This window comes from Papio anubis, chromosome 1 (genome assembly GCF_008728515.1).
Source record: "Papio anubis isolate 15944 chromosome 1, Panubis1.0, whole genome shotgun sequence".
NCBI classification, from domain to species: Eukaryota; Metazoa; Chordata; class Mammalia; order Primates; family Cercopithecidae; genus Papio; species Papio anubis.
Window position 1 is genome coordinate 123,285,312 of NC_044976.1, and position 19,822 is coordinate 123,305,133.

The 19,822-nt window shown below is 43.9% G+C and overlaps 1 protein-coding gene across 1 annotated transcript; it reads left to right on the forward strand.

The window, feature by feature from the left end:
- Window positions 1-1,587: 1,587 nt before the first annotated feature.
- On the forward strand, window positions 1,588-9,578 carry C1H1orf68 (chromosome 1 C1orf68 homolog). The gene is given in 3 exon segments (XM_031652839.1): window positions 1,588-4,496; window positions 4,499-4,546; window positions 4,614-9,578. Coding segments are annotated over 3 exon segments (750 nt in total). The 5' UTR covers window positions 1,588-4,333; the 3' UTR covers window positions 5,153-9,578.
- Window positions 9,579-19,822: the final 10,244 nt, after the last annotated feature.

Here is a 19,822-nt window from a genome sequence, read left to right on the forward strand (position 1 = left end):
AAAATCAACCAAAAAATGAATTAAAAATGTAAATTTAAGATTCAAAACTATGAAACTGCTAGGAAAAAAACAGGGGAAAACTCCACGATATTGGTCTGGGCAATGACCTTTTGAATATGACCTCAAAAACATAGACAGCAAAAGCAGAAATAGACAAATAAGATTAAATCAAGTTAAAATGCTTCTGTACAGAAAAGGAAATAAACAACAGAGTAAATAGACAACCTACAAAATGAGAAAACATTTGCAAACTATACATCTCATAAGGAGTTAATATCCAAAATGTATAAGGAACTCAAACAACCCAATAGAAAGAACACAAATATCCCAATTAAAAAAATGGGCAGAGGATCTGAATATACATTTCTCGAAAGAAGACATACAAATGGTCAACATGTCTAGAAAAAGTGCTCAATATCACTAATCACCAGGGAAATGCAAATCAAAACCACAATGAAATAATACCTCACTCTTGTAATAATGGCTATTATCAAAAAACAAACAAACGAAAATGACGACAAAGATGTAGAGGAAAGGGAACTCATACACCATTGGCGAGAATGTAAGTTAGTGCAGCCATTATGAGAAACAGTATGGAGGTGTCTCAAGAAACTGCAAATAGAACTATCACATTATCCAGCAATCTCACTACTAGGTATTTGTCCAAATGAAAGAAAATTAGTATATCACAGGGATAACTGTATTCCTATGTTTATTGCAGTGCTGTTTACAATAAATAGCAAACACACAGAATCAACCCAAGTGTTCATCAGTGAACAAATGAATAAAGAAAATGGAGTATGAACACACAATGGAATACTATCCAACCATAAAAAGGAATAAAATCCTGTCATTTCCAGCAACATGGATGGAACTGGAGGTCATTATGGTAAGTGAAATTAGAAAGATAAAAGATAACATGTTGGCAAGGATGTGGAGGAAATAAAATCTAGTACACCATTGGTGGGAATGCAATTTAGTACAGCCATGTAGAAAACAGTACGGAGGGTCCTCAAAAATTAAAAATAGAACTGGCATATAATCCTTCAATCACACTAGTAGGCATATATCCAAAGAAATTGAAGTCAGTAATGTTGAAGAGATATCTGCATTCCCATGTTTATTGCAGCACTATTCACAATAGGCAATAAAAGGAATCAACCTAAGTGTAAATCAAAGGATAAATGGATGCTTAAAAATGCTATATATACACAGAGAATATTATTCTATAATATTCTATAAAAAGAAGGAAATCCTGTCATTTGTGAGAAGGTGAATGAACCTGGAAGACAATATGCTAAGCAAAATAAACCAGGCATAGATAGACATACTGCATGATCTAATTTTTTTTTTTTTTTTTTTTTGAGACGGAGTCTCGCTCTGTCGCCCAGGCTGGAGTGCAGTGGCCGGATCTCAGCTCACTGCAAGCTCCGCCTCCCGGGTTCACGCCATTCTCCAGCCTCAGCCTCCCGAGTAGCTGGGACTACAGGCGCCCGCCACCTCGCCCGGCTAGTTTTTTGTATTTCTTAATAGAGACGGGGTTTCACCCTGTTAGCCAGGATGGTCTCGATCTCCTGACCTCGTGATCCGCCCGTCTCGGCCTCCCAAAGTGCTGGGATTACAGGCTTGAGCCACCGCGCCCGGCCGCCTGCATGATCTAATTTATATGTGGAATCTAGAAATGTTGATCTCGTAGAAATAGAGAGCAGAGTGCTGGTTACCAGAGGTTGGGGTGCCTGGTAGGCGGAGTTGGGGAGATTTTTTAAAGTATTCAGGGGAAGACTTTGCAAGACCTGACTTGGCATGGGGGAGGGTCTGTGAATTAGTGGGTCTTTGCAAACTCTTTGTTTAGGAAATGTAGAGGCCTTAAAGCCTATGGGTCCTGGGAAATGTGGGGATCTATTATGTACAAATACAATAGAACCATTTACCTGAGAGGCCATAGAGGCCACGGTAGAGCCTGCACTGGCTTATCTAAGGAATTGACATTTATTTGGACCAGTGCTAGGCTTAGGCTCAAGAAAACCTTCTTCAGTGGGCGACCTGATACAGCTCAGTGGGGGCAGCATGGGCTCTGGAGTTGGATAGATTTGGGTTCCAATGTCACTCCATTACCTACTGATGGGATGACCTTGGTGAAATAGACCTCTGGGTCTCAGTTTTCTCTTATGTAAAATTGGGGCTAATGAAGCCTGTCTCATAGAGTTATTTCAAAATCAAATGAAATAACACAGGCAAAGAGCCTAGGACAGTATCCACCACATAGTAAGTGCTCAGTACATAATATTCCCATCTCTCTTTCTGCATCTTCTGCATTGTGGAAAAGAAAAGAGGCAGGGATTCAAGGACAATGCCATGTTCAGAAATAAAAGGCAACATATTGTAGTGATAAAGATCATGATCTATGAAAGCAGACAGCCTGCATCTGAGGTCTGGCTTCCTTACTTACCGGCTTGTGATGATGGGTAACTCCCTTAATCTTTCAGGGCCTCAGTTGTGTCCCTCTGTAAATGTACTTCCTCATGAATTGTTTGTTATATATAAAGTATTCAAATAAACTTTAGATTCTATTATTGTTGTTGTTGTTGTTGTTGTTATCACACAGTGTTCATCTGGCTGGAATTTTCCCTGCTCAGCATTCTTTGGAATTGAAGCCTGGTAGTGAGGTCCTGAAAGGTAAGAATCGGGGAGCCTAAGGGGCATGAGAAGGCTGAAGGGAGGCAGTCTAGACCCCAGCCTGGAGCCTAGGATCATCAAGCACCCACCCAGTTTCCAAATGAACCTAGAATAACCTGATATTACACGAAACAAACCATTTCTTGGAGGTGTTGCTGTCATATTGGGCCAGAGACCACTGGGCCAAACTGCTCAGCAACCTAGACCAGCAGAAGTTACCTTGGAATCCCACAGAACACTCAGGCTGAGTGAAGTGAAGTGAATCTATAGTTCAATTTTCAATTTTTCATACACTGTGCCAAAAGCTACACTTAGCTTTAGATTAGATTCTCAATTTTAGTTAGATTATCTAAGCTACACTTAGCTTTTGGCACAGTGTATGAAAAATTGAGAATCTAACTATACCTTGGATAAGTCCTTGAAGACTCAAGTGACCTAGAAACAGCTTCATTAGAGACAGATCACATAGGCATCACTCATAACTTCTAGGAAAAGGAGACTGACTTGTTTCCTGAAGAAGGGAACAGGAATCATTTATCTAGTGTTTGGGAAAACCCAGTGTCAAGCACAGACATGCCCTGCCTCTGACTGAGGAGTCAGGCATACTGGGGAGGAATCTTGCCAATGCAATGCCAGCCCTCCTCCTTGTGATCTCTGGTGCTTCATTTAGATGCCATTAAATTGCCTCATTGCTGCCCTATAAAAGGTCTCCCCACCTGCCAGTTTTTCAGATCACTGGCTTCTTCCAGTCTTATTCCTGTCAGCAAAGAGGGTAAGTCTCTATACTGGATAAAGACATGGTGAGAAACAGAGCCTTGGTGAAGCTGGGGTGGAATGAGAGCTATGGGATGAAGGGTGAGTGAGGACTAGACACTGAGGAAATCTACTGAAGGAGGCTGAAGGCAATGCTGGTGGGAAACTTGGAGCCTGGGGTGTGAGAGGAAAGGGAGGGGGGCAAGACGAGCTGATATTCCTGTGTAAGAAGGGACTTTAGAGAACTGGCTCCCCATCCCCTTAGCTGAGTATGGTTGTGCAGTCCTCTCTTGGGTCCATGGGCTAATGAGGCCAACTGATAGTCCAGCTGGTTCGAGGAGCACGTGGTGGAAACCTGCTCAAATTTAGCCTTGTTCTTTGCTCCTTACCGGGCACAGCTTGAGGCTCATGTTGGCTCAGGGTCCATTGACACAAATTTGCCTTTCCTGGGTATTCCTTGTCTGGGCAGGAGGAAGAGGGGAAGTCACCCTGGAGAGAACTGGTGGCAGGGGGCAATCATCTGGGAGCAGCAGTTTCCAAAGGGTAATTCACAATGCAGACACTGAAGTAAGATGAGGGGAGGCTCGGAGAGTTGGGTAGAAACACAGGCAGCACCATTTCAAGCCTCCATTTCCCAATATAGAGACTGAGGCCCAGAGATGAGCGGTGACTTGTACCAAGCCACATAGCCAGCTACAGGCACAGGAGCAGAGCTGAGAGTCCCTGGCTCTGAATCTACCTCCTGACAAGTATACAGCCTCTGGATGTCTGCATCCTTCTCAAGAAAGCGCTGCTTGCAAATCACTGTATTCAAAGGAGATGTTGAAGGTTTCCCCTAGAAACCTTCATAGTTACATAGTTCTAATGAAACCTTTCTTTACAGATTTTGCAAAGCCACAGAACAATGTGTGACCAGCAGAAGCAGCCACAGTTCCCTCCATCTTGTGTGAAAGGTTCGGGACTAGGGGCTGGACAGGGTACCAATGGTGCCTCTGTGAAATGCCCAGTTCCATGCCAGACCAAAACTGTCTGTGTGACGGGCTCTTGCCCAGCGCCCCACCAAACCTATGGAAGTACCAAGTTCCATGCCAGACCGCTTCCACGCGGAAGTGCTCCAGCTCCCCCGCTGCACGGACCTATGTGAACACCCAACTCCCCTGCCAAACTTACGCGGAAGTGCCCAGCTCCCTGCCAGACGACCTATGTGAAATGCCCAACTCCCTGCCAAACCTACGTGAAGTGCCCAGCTCCCTGCCAGACGACCTATGTGAAATACCCAGCTCCCTGCCAAACCTACGTGAAGTGCCCAGCTCCCTGCCAGACGACCTACATCAAAAGTCCAGCTCCCTGCCAGACCCAGACGTGCTGTGTCCAGGGTGCTTCTCCTTGCCAGAGCTATTACGTTCAAGCTCCTACAAGTGGCTCAACCTCCCAGTACTGTGCCCCTGACCCATGCTCTGCTCCCTGTTCCACCAGCTACTGTTGTCTGGCTCCCCGGACCTTCGGCGTGAGTCCCCTGAGACGCTGGATTCAGCGGCCCCAGGACTGCAACACAGGATCATCTGGCTGCTGTGACAATTCGGGAAGCTCTGGATGCTGTGGTTCTGGGGACTGTGGCTGCGGCTGTGGATGTGGCAGCTCTGGGTGCTGCTGTTTGGGAATCATCCCCATGAGGTCCCGAGGTCCTGCATGCTGTGACCATGAGGATGACTGCTGCTGCTAAACATACGACAGCTCAACTCCGGAATGCACTGCCCAGCTACCCCTTCTGGAACACACACCAGCTTCTGGCCCCCTTTCTGTTATTGCCAGTGAGGTAGAACCTCATCACTTCGCCTCTGTGCTTTGCTTCTCTACCAAGGCAGCCTGCCAGAGTTAGCGCAATCCCCAAACTTTGGCATGAATAAAGCTCTGAATGCAATTCATTTTCTGTCTGTTTGTTTGGTCCATATGTATGCTTTCTATCAGGCACTCTTCTGCGTCTTTCTCTTCTTACTCTTGTTTCTCAGCTAGAGGAAAGATCTTCATGAACATGAACAAGTGGACTGAGCTGGTGAAATCCCAGCCTGGGAGCCCCATGCCTTCTAGAATGCTGTGAATAAACTTTCCCATGCAAGTTAGAAGCATCTGATAACGGAGATTTGAGAGTTGGGGCTGTTTTTGTGCTGCCCTTTGATGAGTCTCAGAGCGGGGTTGACCATGAAGAGACTCTCATCTTCCTGGGTGTTGGAGGGATTGTGAAATTGTGTCCACTCAGGAGTATCACTGGACCATGTCCCCACCACTGTGCAGAGGGCTTGAACCCATGCAGGACTTTATGAATTACATTTTCTCACCTGACAGGCTTGCTCTCTTGAAACTATAGATTGAACGCCTGAAGGAAGAGACTAGGAGCCCCCTGAAGTGGGTAGCTATTCACCAGGTCAGTCTGGGTAGTAAGTGAGCCATCTCCGAAGGAAGGTGAATCTTGTGTGAGGGGCTTCTGGGTCCCATTCTGGGCCCCTCATCCTAGTTAACTCTTTCTTCTCCATTGCTTAGCTAGCTCTAGAGAATTTGGGGTGGACTTCTGTAACTAGAGATTCCAAAATACGCACATTAAAAAATAGAGGAGTAACAAGTATTTAAAACAACCCCACAAGGCCTGGTTCATAGGAGACAATATGTTTGGTGATGCATAAATGAATGTATAAAGGAATGAATGAAAAAGAGCAGGGAATCATGTGTTTGTTTCTAAACTGTCTCCGTGGATTAACCCTGGACACTAGCAGAAGGTCATCTTGACTACTCTGCTGCCTTTGAATGTCTAAACACCTGTAGTTCCACAAACAGCACACCATCCCTTCATCCAAACTCCCTAAACTTGCAGCCCAGTCACTGGAAACCCACTCAGGGATGGAACTGCCTTGGCCAGGGCCACACTTCCCTCTTGTACCAACTGGGTCCTGCGACGTAGGAGGATGGGGTGCTGAAGTTCCCTGTGGTCTGGTCTCTTTAGAGAATGGTATCTGCAAAGCCCAACCCAGCACTGAAAATATTGTAGGGAAATCTCTTTAAAATCCAATGCATACTTCTAAAAATCCCATTTCTATCCTTTTGAATTCCTTCATATTCCATAGCTGTTCATCAGCTTCTCACTAAATTCTCCCAAATGTTCTTAACATCCAGACATTGTGGCTTCTTTGATTTCTTTCTCTCCTTGCTTACTCTCCTTTCCTCCTCAATCCCACCTGGTTCTGGTACTGGTTATGCAAATGACTTGAGTTTTTCTGTCTCCCTTGTTAATTCTCTCTGTACTTACCCAATCTTAGTATTCTCTGCTCCACAGGAATTAACCGAGGAATAAAACCTCTCCTCTTTTCTCCAGCTGTTCTAATGTTCTCTCTAACTCACTCTACCGACTTTGTACAAGAGGGAGGAATGTAGTTGAAACCAAGAGCTAACCTTATGAAGCTCACCAAACTTAACCTGCCTTGCTTGCTTTTAGTTACTTACGTCTAGTTAATCTTAAAACCTGTGTAGCTAAAAGTCACACAGCTAAGCAATCTGCTAGCTTCCTTTTAGAGAACATCCCTGACACATAAGTTACCATGCTGATGGTCCCTTGTTGTTTTTTTAAGAACTTGCTGTTGGTTGTTTTCTAGTTCAAGCTGAAACCACTGACCCTTCAACTGGGCCTGCAAGAATGCCTGAGAGGTGACCTTTTGATGTCAGAGGGTCAGAAGCTCCTCCCTCAGATTATGCTAATACCACCATTTTCTGAACATGCTTCTTATGAAGAGCCGTGAAGCTCGACCATGCATGTGCAGATCGCCACTTGCCTCACTGTTCCTCGCCTCCAACTGCCTTTCCCCAGGCCCTGAACTACCTTGCTCCTCTATTCCATAAATATCTCTGAAACCATATCTTTGGAAAGGTGGATTTGAGATATGTTGGCTGTCCTGGCTTACAGTGCACAGGTAGCACACATCTAGTTCAGTAGCACAATTATAAAGCTCAAAGGGCAAAAATATAATTTTCTTTAATAGGGTGTATGAGTGGAAGAAAAAGTCAAGGAGCAAAAACTTACACATTAGTACATCTCAATTGACTGCATATCTTAGACTTTTCTGTTTTATTATATAGGATCATAATACATGTTGCCCTATGACTAGCTGTTTTCATTTAATACACAAATATTGAACATAAATTTTGGTTAGTGCACATAGTTGTATCTTATTTCCTTTTGTTGTTTGGTTTTTAATATTTTCTTAGTGTGGTTGCTCAAAGATTTATTTAACCACCTCCCTAAATTGCCCTTTTTGATTTCTCTCTTTCTCTTCTGTTTTTCTCTCTGTCTCTGTTTGTCTCTTATTATTACTATATAAGTTGCTGTTAATGCTTTTTAAAAATGTTTTCACATTTTCTATTGAAATGAAACACACTTCTAGAAAAGTATACAGATTATAAGTGTATTACTCACTGAACACACACGTGTAACCACCATCTGGACCCCAGAAATCTAATGTCATATTAAAAACAAATAAAGTCTCTGTTTACCATGAACTAGGAGGCTGAATTTGGAGATATGAGATGGATTAGAGCAGAAATAGCTTTATATAACCCCAAACCTTCGCAGGAGCCCTGATTGTGTGTTAGGTGGATATGTAGAAAAGACAATGTAAAGAGAAGCATCAGCCCTGAGGTCTAGGTCCTCCAGGCATCCAGGTGAGTTCTGAGAGCACCCACCAGTGACCCCAACACATAGCAGCATGACCTTGCTCTTACACAGCGCAGAGGACACTGAGCAGCCTGTGACCAGTGCTTGAGAAACCCTCAGTAACCTGGCCAGTGTGAAGGGTCTATAACAACTTTCTTGTCAGATTATAATTCATTTATCTAATACACAGTCATTGAACTTCTGTGTCATTCTGGGTACCATCTCTATTGGTTTGGAGTTTACAGCAGAGAGGAAGAATTTTAAAAATCAAGTAATTCAATAAACAAATGAAAGTTGCATCTAAGACTAGAGTTATAAAGAAAGTGTTTCAAATACTCTGTAATATGCACATTTTACATGGTCAGGAAGATCAGAAAAGACTTCCCTGAGCAAGTGCAGCTTGACCCCAAGGTTGAGCAGGTGTTACTAACAAAGCAGTGAAGGAAGATTTTTCCACGCAGAGGCAAGGGCACAGGCAGGGTCAGCTGCGGGGAGCGGGAGGGGCAGAGAACAACAAGTGTAAGGGGCTGGTGATGAGAGAGTGAGAATTGAAGCAGAAAGGGGCAGAAGTGCCTGGGAGCTAAGGGCAGCCTCAGTGTGGGGCATCCCAGCAGCCACTGCCAGGTTGCAAACAGGCCATGTGATTTGTGCCTTTTAAAGTTTAATTTTCTCTGCAGGAAAAAAAAAATAGCTATACTTTTAGAGCATATAAAGGAGAATCTAAAACAATTGCCCAAGAGCATTAGTGTACCTGGTTCTCTTCTGGCCCTGCCATGCGTAACTCCCTCTCTGGGTCTGGTTTTCATGTCTGTGAGATGGCACCTTGGGCCATAAGACGAGTAGGGTGCATTTCGGCACCAGCATCAGGTGATCTTTGCCTCCCGGTACAAGGACTTCAGGGTCTCATTTTAAAACCGATGAGTTATGGCCTTCAGAATATTCAGTTTCAAGACATTTTTTGTTTAACCAAAAGTTCTACCATATTCTGTTTTTTTGTTTGTTTGTTTTGGTTTTTTTGTTTTTGTTTCTGTTTTTGTTTCAGGTGACAAAGGATTTATTGGAAATGGAGTAGTCACAGATTTAAGTAAGAAATGGAACACTTGAATTTCAGGAAAAACAAACTGAGGAAATCACAAGGACTTCAGTTCCAGGAGTCTGTGGCCTTTTTGATAAAAGCTGATCCTACAAATGTGACTCAGCTCCTACTAACATCAATTCCTGTGCCTCTCATTTTGACGTCAAATTCTTGTTTTTAATACTTTAAGTTCTAGGGTACATGTGCACAATGTGCAGGTTTGTTACATATATATACATGTGCCGTGTAATCTTGATGCACTGTTTCTAATGTAAGATAATCCAAATTTCCTGGGTTTTTTGTTTTGTTTTGTTTTTTGTTTTTTGTTTTGAGGTGGAGTCTCTCTCTGTCTCCCAGGCTGGAGTGCAGTGGCATGACATCGACTCACTGCAAGCTCCGCCTTCCGGGTTCACGCCATTCTCCTGCCTCAGCCTCCAGAGTAGCTGGGACTACAGACGCCCGCCACCACGCCCGGCTAATTTTTTGTATTTTTAGTAGATACGGGCTTTCATCATGTTAGCCAGGATGGTCTCAATCTTCTGACCTTGTGATCCGCCCCCTTGGCCTCCCAAAATGCTGGGAATACAGGCGTAAGCCGCCACGCCCGGCCAACTTCCTGACTCTTGATACCTCTACAATATTTATTGGAGATTTAACAGTAAATCATTTAGAGACAATGACAAGTCCAAAACACGGAACGAAACCCCAGGGAAACTGGACAGAGATTCCTTGAACAGGCTGAGATGCTGCTATCCTGGGATCTACTAGGAATCTGCTGTCCCATAATATTTCTGGAGTAGAAAAGTCTACTGAGTAGAATCCTAACCCCACTTGCCTGGGTAAGATAGTTTTTATGATGATTTCTCTTGCAGGAAAATACTTCTGCCAAATTTCCTGACAAGTAAGGCTAATACCTGCAGAGAGACTTTGTAATATTTCACAAAATTACTAAATAAAACATAGTCACATACATCTAAATTTTTGTATCTTACATGTATATTATACATATATTGTGAATGTACAGCCAATATTAGTAAATACCCATAAGACAAATTACTCAAATCTGTTTATTCCTCACACCTAAAGGAAAAGACAGAGAATTGCCCTTTATTTATTGAGGGCCTATGATGTGTGCCAGGCACTGTGTTAGTCACTCCGCGTGTGATGTTCTCCTTATCTGAACAATGGGAACACTGGTCTAAATTAGCCGGCAGGTTTTGGGAGAAGGCCAGTGTTGTCAGTGTTGTGGTAAGATCTGGACTTTTGAGTCAGACACGTGTATTTACTGACCCTATGACTCCAGACAAGTTTGTGGTCTCTCTGCTCAGAGAGATTGTGTCTTAAACTGCCTAAGATAATGCCTTCCACATAATAGGTTCATAATGTGTTAAGCCATTTTCCTATTCCTGGTTGGAGGTGCTCTGGCAGGAAATATGAAACGCAACTTAGAGGCTAAGAGGGTCACAATCATATTAGATGAAAAGTATTAAGGGGGGTTTGTGGTTTGGAATTTTTAGTTCTATGGCAAAATGTAGTGAGAGAAGGTTTTCATTACAAAGTTATGAAAATGTGTAACCTGACATTACAAGTGACTGTTGTCTCCCAGCTTCTCCTACCTCTGTTTTTATACCAGCTCTGCCACAAATTCTTTTTGTAACGTTAAATAAGCCACTTCACCTATTTTAGCCTCAGTTGCCTCTTCTGTAAAATGGGGAAGTTGGGTGCAACCATCACTAAGAGGCTTTTCTACCTCTAATACTCTGTAGCTCCCATTCTTTGACTCTTCCTCAAAGTTCAGAGAGAGTATCTCCCTAAGATACTAGAAATGGGACAGTGGTTTTAGAGATCACCACTTGCACCCCATAATGGAGCATAAGAAGTGGGGCACCCGAATAATAGCTCCTGGATTGGAGCCAGTGCTTGAGAAAAAAAGGGGAATCTATACTGGGTCCTCAGACAGAAGTTGGCTTGGGAAAATGTCATGATCAGATATGTTTCTTTGTCATCTGTGTAAGGATCTCCACCCAGCTGATGGCAGCGTATGGCCTGATTTAGCATGTCTGCTGTGTGAAACAAATGGGTGTTGGGGCGGGCTGGGCCACCGGGGGAGAAAGAGGAGGCAGGGTAGTATGTGCAGCACCAAAGGGCTGAGAAAGGCGGGCAGTGAGTCATATTCTCGGAGATCCTCATGACCAGCGCTTGTGTTCAGCTTACATGGATGTTCTGCTGGGAGACCTGTTTGTCTTAACCTACTAGACTGGGCACCCTGCCTTGTTTGCTTTGATTTACCCATAGCCAAGCACAGGATGGCACTCAATATATTCCTGTCAAATAAAGGAATAAATTTTCCCCGTTTAAGTGTTTACCCTATGGAGATTTCCTGTATTGTGTAAATCCAGTCTAATTACTCAGGGAGTATCAGAAAGGACTCCCGGGCCTGGCTTCTTTAGATTTCTCAGACCGGAAAATGTCAACTAAACACTATCTACTGTTCATTGAGCCTGTCATAGTGCCAGGTCCTCTGACCACCCTGTCTCAGAGAGTACATTGTCCAATTCCTCACCCTACCCTGTTTTATTTTTCTTCCTAGACGTTTTACTGCCTGATACTACATTATATATTCATTTGTTAATTGTTTTTCCTTTCCTGTTAGGATGGAAGCACCTTGATGTCAAGGGTCCTGTGTATCTTATTCATTGTTTGTATCCTCATGCCAAGAGCAATGTCTTGCATTAACATAACATAACATAACATAGCATAACATAATATAACATAACATAACAAATAGTTAATGCATATTTATTGGAAGAGTGATTAATTTTCATTCATAATCCAAGAGGTAGATGTAAGCTTTATCCTCATTTTATAGCTAAGGATAGCCTCCTAGGGTTAACTAACTCACCTAAAACCACACGAATTGTTGCTCAGATTTTAACCCAATCTTACTTCAGAGCCTTCGTTCTCAACCAGTGTGTGTTTTTTCTCTCTACTTTAGAACATAATACATAGGGAAGGCTTCTGTGCCTTCATGGCACTTGAGAATCTGCTTCCTATCAAATGAGCAAAGTCTTTTATCTTCAACCTCTCTTCATTTTGTGCATCCTTTTCTCTCCAGGTCTCCTTTTAAATACTACTAGTAATGATAACTAAAAACTATAAGGGAGGCCGGGTGCAGTGGCTCATGCCTGTAATCCCAGCACTTTTGGAGGCTGAGGTGGGCGGATCACCTGAGGTCGGGAGTTCAAGACCCGTCTGGCCAACATGGCAGAAACTAAAAATGCAAAAATTAGCCAGGTGTGATGGCAGGCACCTGTAGTCCCAGCTACTGGGAAGGCTGAGGCAGGAGAATCACTTGAACCCAGGAGGCAGAAGTTGCAATGAACTGATATGATGCCACTGCACTCACTCCAGCCTGGGCAACAGAGTGAGACTTCGTCTTGAAGAAACAAACAAAAAAACTGCAAGGTAAAATCTACTTCACATGCTCTTTTTGTATTATACAGCAATCTAAAATCCAATGTTCCATTTAAAAAGCAGCCATATGCAACAGTAAATATTTATAACTGCTCCATTATAACAGGTGAGGAAACGGAGGTTCAGAGAAGTTAAGTTGGTTCAGAGAAGTTAAGAAGTTAAGTTGGAATTGATCCAGGTGACTAAGTATGTGGTGGGACAAAATCCAGAACAGGAGTTTTGTACGCAGATCCCATTCTTGTGTCTGTAACAGCTGGTGCCTCTTGCTTCCACTGTGTCCTTCTCTTTTCCTCATCCTTCTCTTCCTGGTCCCCCTGGAGCCTCGTGTTCCTCCTTGCATATTGCAAAAGCTCTTCAGAATAAGTTGCTTCTTCCATGACAGACTTCCTGAAGGCATGATTGGCATCATCCCCATTATTGGGGACTTAAGTCCTGGGGATAAACCAAGAGGGCTCTGGAAAGCCCAGGTTGAGGTGGGTGTGGCCACACATCTCAGAAATTACCTGCCTGTTCACACACAGGACCACTCCTCACCCAGACCCTCAGGAAGGGTTTATATTTTCACTTGGTAACACGTATTGAACTCAGTGCTGGGTGTGGGGAACACCAACATGAAGAAGGCAGGGTCTCTGCCTTTGAGGAGCTCACAGTCTCCTGGCTGAACCAGCATGTCAGATAACAAAAACAAAATTATAAACATAGCAAACAAGACATTATGGGAAGAGAGGAAAGATGCTCAACATCTGCTGGAGGTCAGGACAACCTATGAAAAGTCTATTACGACATTCAAGAGATGAGGAGCTCCTCAGTCAGAGAGGACAGTGAGGGGTCACTGACCTGAAAATGTACTTGTGAAAACAGCTTGCCTAGGACACAAGTGTCTCCCAGCAGGGACGATTTGTTTTTGCTTCTGCCAGAGGCCAGAGGGTCTCCTCTTCTAGGACCACCTGTGACAAAGTTCACGGCGGGGGGGGGGGGGGGGGTCTAGAGCACGGCGGCAAGCCTTTGCAGTTGCTTTCTCCAGCTCAGCCTCCCCTGAGAATGAGTCCAGCTGACTCCGGGGTGGTCTGCTATTCAATTTTACACACCGTCAGGGGACTGGGCTCTGACTTCTGTCCTCATCAAGCAAGGTGAGCAAAAGGAAAGGCTGATTATATTGATTTTATTTTTAGAGCAAAAGCAAATTACTCTTACATAGTTTCTATTTTCTCTCATTTGCTCTTTAGTTTTTGCTTGGTAATACCTATTCCTAACTAGTGTGAGTGTGTGTAAATGCACGCACACATGCATACATACAGTTGCACACACACAAAAGAGCTGGTTTTACAGAAATGCTACATTAGATATATACACCAACTATGGAGTATATTTTTTAAAAAGAACATCTCCATTTCCAGCAGTTTCATCTTTCATATCATTAAGAAAATAGGCATCAGGAAGCACTGTATCTTTAAAGATCTGAACTACTTTCTCATGGAGATAAGAAAAAGAATCTACATATTTCCAGTGCCTATGCCCTTCTAATTATTATGCAGTTCCACATTCCTGGGCTAGTTCTGGGCCATTGGATGTTCGATGGAGCCATCTCATGACACACCTACGAGAATATTTATTGATGTTTATCATAGATTCCCCTTAAAAACCATTGAGGATCTAATACATGTTGGACATTGGCATGCTTTCCCGCCGTTTAACTCAATTATAATCAACATCTCCACAAAAGGCACTGACAAGTATCTTTTCAATGTCAGCAATCCTAATGCCAATCCCTTTGTAGTATAAAATATATAAAGTTTACCCTTCTAAATTCTCAGCGAGACAGAGTGAAAACAGCACAAGCTTTGGAGTCAAATGCCTCTAAATTATAATTTTACTTCTACCGCCTACTAGTTTACTGCACTGAGACAAGATATTTTAACTTCTTTGAGTTTTAATTTCTTCACTTGTGAAAGACAAATATTGTTATCAGCCTTGCAGTGTTATTTTAAGGACTGAATGACGTTAATATTTGTAGACTATCTGAGCCATTGCGGACATTATTTCAAATAATGTTTTCTTGAAAAAGGTTTCAAAAATGTAGTAAATATCATAATGTGTCTAACTTGTGCATCATTGTCGTTAGCCTCTGAGTATTGTTGGAGAGTGCCATACATTAAACTCACTACAAAAATGAAAGTGAGTCAGCAGTCAGAAAAGAAGTACAGAATTCTAAGACTCAAACTATGTAGACCTATCAAAGTTCTCATTGTTACCCCAGGTCCCTAGGGTCCCAGGCTGTACCCTAGAGAGGAGTACCCTAGAAGTGGGCACTGGCTGGGGTGGCCCTGCTGCTCTGCGGAGTGGGGGTGATGCCCTCCGGTTTCATACCCATGCTTTTCCTGCCGTGCCCTGGCCATCACCAGTCAGGACGTCTGCTCTGCTGGACCCTGGGGTAGTGCTTCTCCTAGAGTGTATGTCTGTATATACATATATATGCTTTATGGGTGAGGTGAGCTTCACCCCACAACTTGAAGATTAAACTAGAGTCTGTGTGACAGGGGAAGGGAGTGAGGGGAGAGGAACTTGCTAAGGTATCTGAGACTGGGAGTCAAAGACGGAGTTGGAGGAAGAAAGACAGAAATTAATTTACATTTCATGAAGCACAGGAACTCTTCTCATGGGAATTTCTTGGATTTTTGTGCCTTGTATATTGTGTGTGATTTCTACAGCACTCTGATGGCTGTGCATTCCTGCAGAATACAAAGGGCCCATGTACTTGCTTATCAAAAATAGTTGTGTTTAGCGAATCAGCCTTCTTTCCTAAAGCCAAATTTTGAAGAAAGGCACTGTGATTTCAATGTGTTCCCAAAAAGTTTTTGTGTTGGAAACTTAATCCCTAATGCAACAGTGTTGAGCGGTAGGGCCTAGTAAGAGGAAATTGGGTCATGAGGGCTCATGAATGGCAGAGCCCTCATGAATGGATTCTGTTGTTATCATGGGAGTGGGTTAATTATCTCGAGAGTGGGTTGTTATAAAGTGAATCTGGGCCAGGCGTGGTGGCTCACGCCTGTAATTCCAGCACATTGAAAGGCCGAGGCGGGAGGATTGTTTGAGACCTGTCTGGCCAACACAGTGAAACCTCTTCTGTACAAAACATTTAAAAATATTAGCCAGGTGTGGTGATGCACACCTGTGATCCCAGCTACTTGGGAGACTGAGGCAGGAGGATCACTTGAGTCCAGGGTATTAGGGCTGCAGTGAGCTGTGATTGTGCTACTGCACTCCAGCCTGGGTGACAGAGCAAGACCCTGTCTCGAAATAAAAATCAAGTTGATCCAGCCCCTGGTGACTCTGTCTCATGTGCTCTTTTCTGCCTTCCATCTTCCACCATGGGATGACCCTTGTCAGATGTGATGCTATGCTCTTGGACTTCCCAGCCTCCAAAAGTATGAGCCAAATAAACTTCTGTTCTTTATAAATTACAAAGTCTGAGATACTCAGTTATAGTAGCAGAAAATGAACTAAGAAGAAAAACTGCCAGAAAAGAATTAGGGTGATAATGTTGTTTTATGGTTTTGGAGTTAGCATGCCAGGGTTTAAATCACTAGGCCACTAATAACTCTCAAACTTTGGGCAAGTTACTTAACTTCTTTTTGCCTCAGTCTTCACATCCAAATAATAGACTGGATGCAGTGGTTTATGCCTGTAATCCTAGCACTTTGGGATGCTGAGATTCGAAGATCACTTGAGCCCAGGAGTTCGAGATCAGCCTGGGCATTATAGTGAGATCCCATCTCTACAAAATATACAAAAATTAGCTGGACATGGTGACGCACACCTGTTGTCCCAGCTACTTGGGAGGCTGATACAGGAGGACTTCTTGAGTTCAGGAGTCAGGGGTTGCAACAAGCTATAATTATGCCACTGCACTCCAGCCTGAGCAACAGAATGAGACCCCCCCATCTCAGCAAACAAACAAACAAACAAGCAAACAAAGCTGATGATAATTATTATCACTATTTAGTATATAGGCTTTCGTAGAGACTAGATGAGATGTGTAACATAAAATGATGACAGAGGCTCTAGTGCACAGTAGATATTCCACAGATACTATCCTTAATTATTACTGCCTAAAACTGAGGAAGAGAGTGGGTCAGGCCTTTGGAACAAAATGCTAAGAGTCCATTCAATCTAGTCGTCCAATGTGAATACAGAATTGGAGAAGAGCTCAGAAGTAACTGAGTACCTACCTTTGCCCTCAACCTATTTATTTCTCTATTCACGTCTCTCTCAGACCCAGCTTCTCTGTAAAGCAGGTATGAATAGAGCTGCGTTCTTTCCTATTAGAAGTCAATTCTTAGACTTGCTGCCTACCCTAGCAGGCCAGAAAGTGTTGCATATTTCCTGGAAAGTGTCTGGCCGTGAATGAAGAGATCTATGGAAAAGGAATCTGTATTCTTTATTTCTAGGTGGAAATATCTGACCATGTCCCCTCAGTAAGAACAAACTACTATCTTCCTCTGGAACAAAGACAAAGTAAAAATGTTGCCCTGTGCCCTTCCCTCATTCCCCTGAGTCCTTGTGTCCCTAATACAAATCCATATGCCTGCAGGTATCTTGAAAAGAGTCAAGCCTTCTTCATTGTTTAGGGTGAGGTGAGGAGAAGAATTCTCAATCCTTCTTTAAGACATACTCAAAATCTTTTTCTTTTTTTTGTGACGGAGTTTCACTGTTGTCACCCAGGCTGGAAGGCTTGAGTGCAGTGGCACGATCTTGGCTCACTGGACCTCCATCTCCTGGGTTCAAGCGATTCTCCTGACTCAGCCTCCCGAGTAGCTGGGATTACAGGCATGCGCCACCACGTCTGGCTAATTTTGTATTTTTAGTCGAGACGGGGTTTCTCCATGTTGGTCAGCCTGGTCTCCAACTCTTGACCTCAGGTGATCTGCCTGCCTCTGCCTCCCAAAGTGCTGAGATTACAGGCATGAGCTCAAAATCTTAAGAAGAGTAAGTTGGGCCTCAGTATAAGAAAACCAAATTCGGGGGCGGAGCAAGATGGCCGAATAGGAACAGCTCCAGTCTCCAACTCCCAGGGCGAGTGAGACAGAAGACCTGTGATTTCTGCATTTTCAACTGAGGTACTGGGTTAAACTCACTAGGGAGTGCCGGACAATCGGTGCTGGTCAGCTGCTGCAGCCTGACCAGTGAGAGCTGAAGCAGGGCGAGGCATCCCCTCACCTGGGAAGCGCAAGGGGAAAGGGAATCCCTTTTCCTAGCCAGGGGAACTGAGACACACAACACCTGGAAAATCGGGTAACTCCCACCCCAATATGCTTTAAGCAAACAGGCACACCAGGAGATCATATCCCACACCTGGCCGGGAGGGTCCCACGCCCACGGAGCCTCCCTCATTGCTAGCACAGCAGTCTGCGATCTCGCAGCAAGGCAGCAGCCAGGCTGGGGGAGGGGTGCCCGCCATTGCTGAGGCTTAAGTAGGTAAACAAAGCCGCTGGGAAGCTCGAACTGGGTGGAGCTCACAGCAACTCAAGGAAACCTGCCTGTCTCTGTAGACTCCACCTCTGGGGACAGGGCACAGTAAACAACAACAAAAGCCAAAAGCAGCAGAAACCTCTGCAGACGCAAATGACTCTGTCTGACAGCTTTGAGGAGAGCAGTGGATCTCCCAACACGGAGGTTGAGATCTGAGAAGGGACAGACTGCCTGCTCAAGTGGGTCCCTGACCCCTGAGTAGCCTAACTGGGAGACATCCCCCACTAGGGGCAGTCTGACACCCCACACCTCACAGGGTGGAGTACACCCCTGAGAGGAAGCCTCCAAAGCAAGAATCAGACAGGTACACTCGCTATTCAGCAATATTCTATCTTCTGCAGCCTCTGCTGCTGACACCCAGGCAAACGGGGTCTGGAGTGGACCTCAAGCAATCGCCAACAGACCTACAGCTGAGGGTCCTGACTGTTAGAAGGAAAACTATCAAACAGGAAGGACACCTACACCAAAACTCCATCATTACATCACCATCATCATCAAAGACCAGAGGCAGATAAAACCACAAAGATGGGGAAAAAGCAGGGCAGAAAAGCTGGAAATTCAAAAAATAAGAGCGCATCTCCCCTGGCAAAGGAGCGCAGCTCATCGCCAGCAACGGATCAAAGCTTGATGGAGAATGACTTTGACGAGATGAGAGAAGAAGGCTTCAGTCCATCAAACTTCTCAGAGCTAAAGGAGGAATTACGTACCCAGCGCAAAGAAACTAAAAATCTTGAAAAAAAAGTGGAAGAATTGATGGCTAGAGTAATTACTGCAGAGAAGGTCATAAACGAAATGAAAGAGATGAAAACCATGACACGAGAAATATGTGACAAATGCACAAGCTTCAGTAACTGACTGGATCAACTGGAAGAAAGAGTATCAGCGATTGAGGATCAAATGAACAAAATGAAGTGAGAAGAGAAACCAAAAGAAAAAAGAAGAAAAAGAAATGAACAAAGCCTGCAAGAAGTATGGGATTATGTAAAAAGACCCAATCTACGTCTGATTGGGGTGCCTGAAAGTGAGGGGGAAAATGGAACCAAGTTGGAAAACACTCTTCAGGATATCATCCAGGAGAACTTCCCCAACCTAGTAGGGCAGGCCAACATTCAAATCCAGGAAATACAGAGAACGCCACCAAGATACTCCTCGAGAAGAGCAACTCCAAGACACATAATTGCCAGATTCACCAAAGTTGAAATGAAGGAAAAAATCTTAAGGGCAGCCAGAGAGAAAGGTCGGGTTACCCACAAAGGGAAGCCCATCAGACTAACAGCAGATCTCTCGGCAGAAACTCTACAAGCCAGAAGAGAGTGGGGGCCAATATTCAACATTCTTAAAGAAAAGAATTTTCAACCCAGAATTTCATATCCAGCCAAACTAAGTTTCATAAGTGAAGGAGAAATAAAATCCTTTACAGATAAGCAAATGCTTAGAGATTTTGTCACCACTAGGCCTGCCTTACAAGAGACCCTGAAGGAAGCACTCAACATGGAAAGGAACAACCGGTACCAGCCATTGCAAAAACATGCCAAAATGTAAAGACCATTTAGGCTAGGAAGAAACTGCATCAACTAACGAGCAAAATAACCAGTTAATATCATAATGGCAGGATCAAG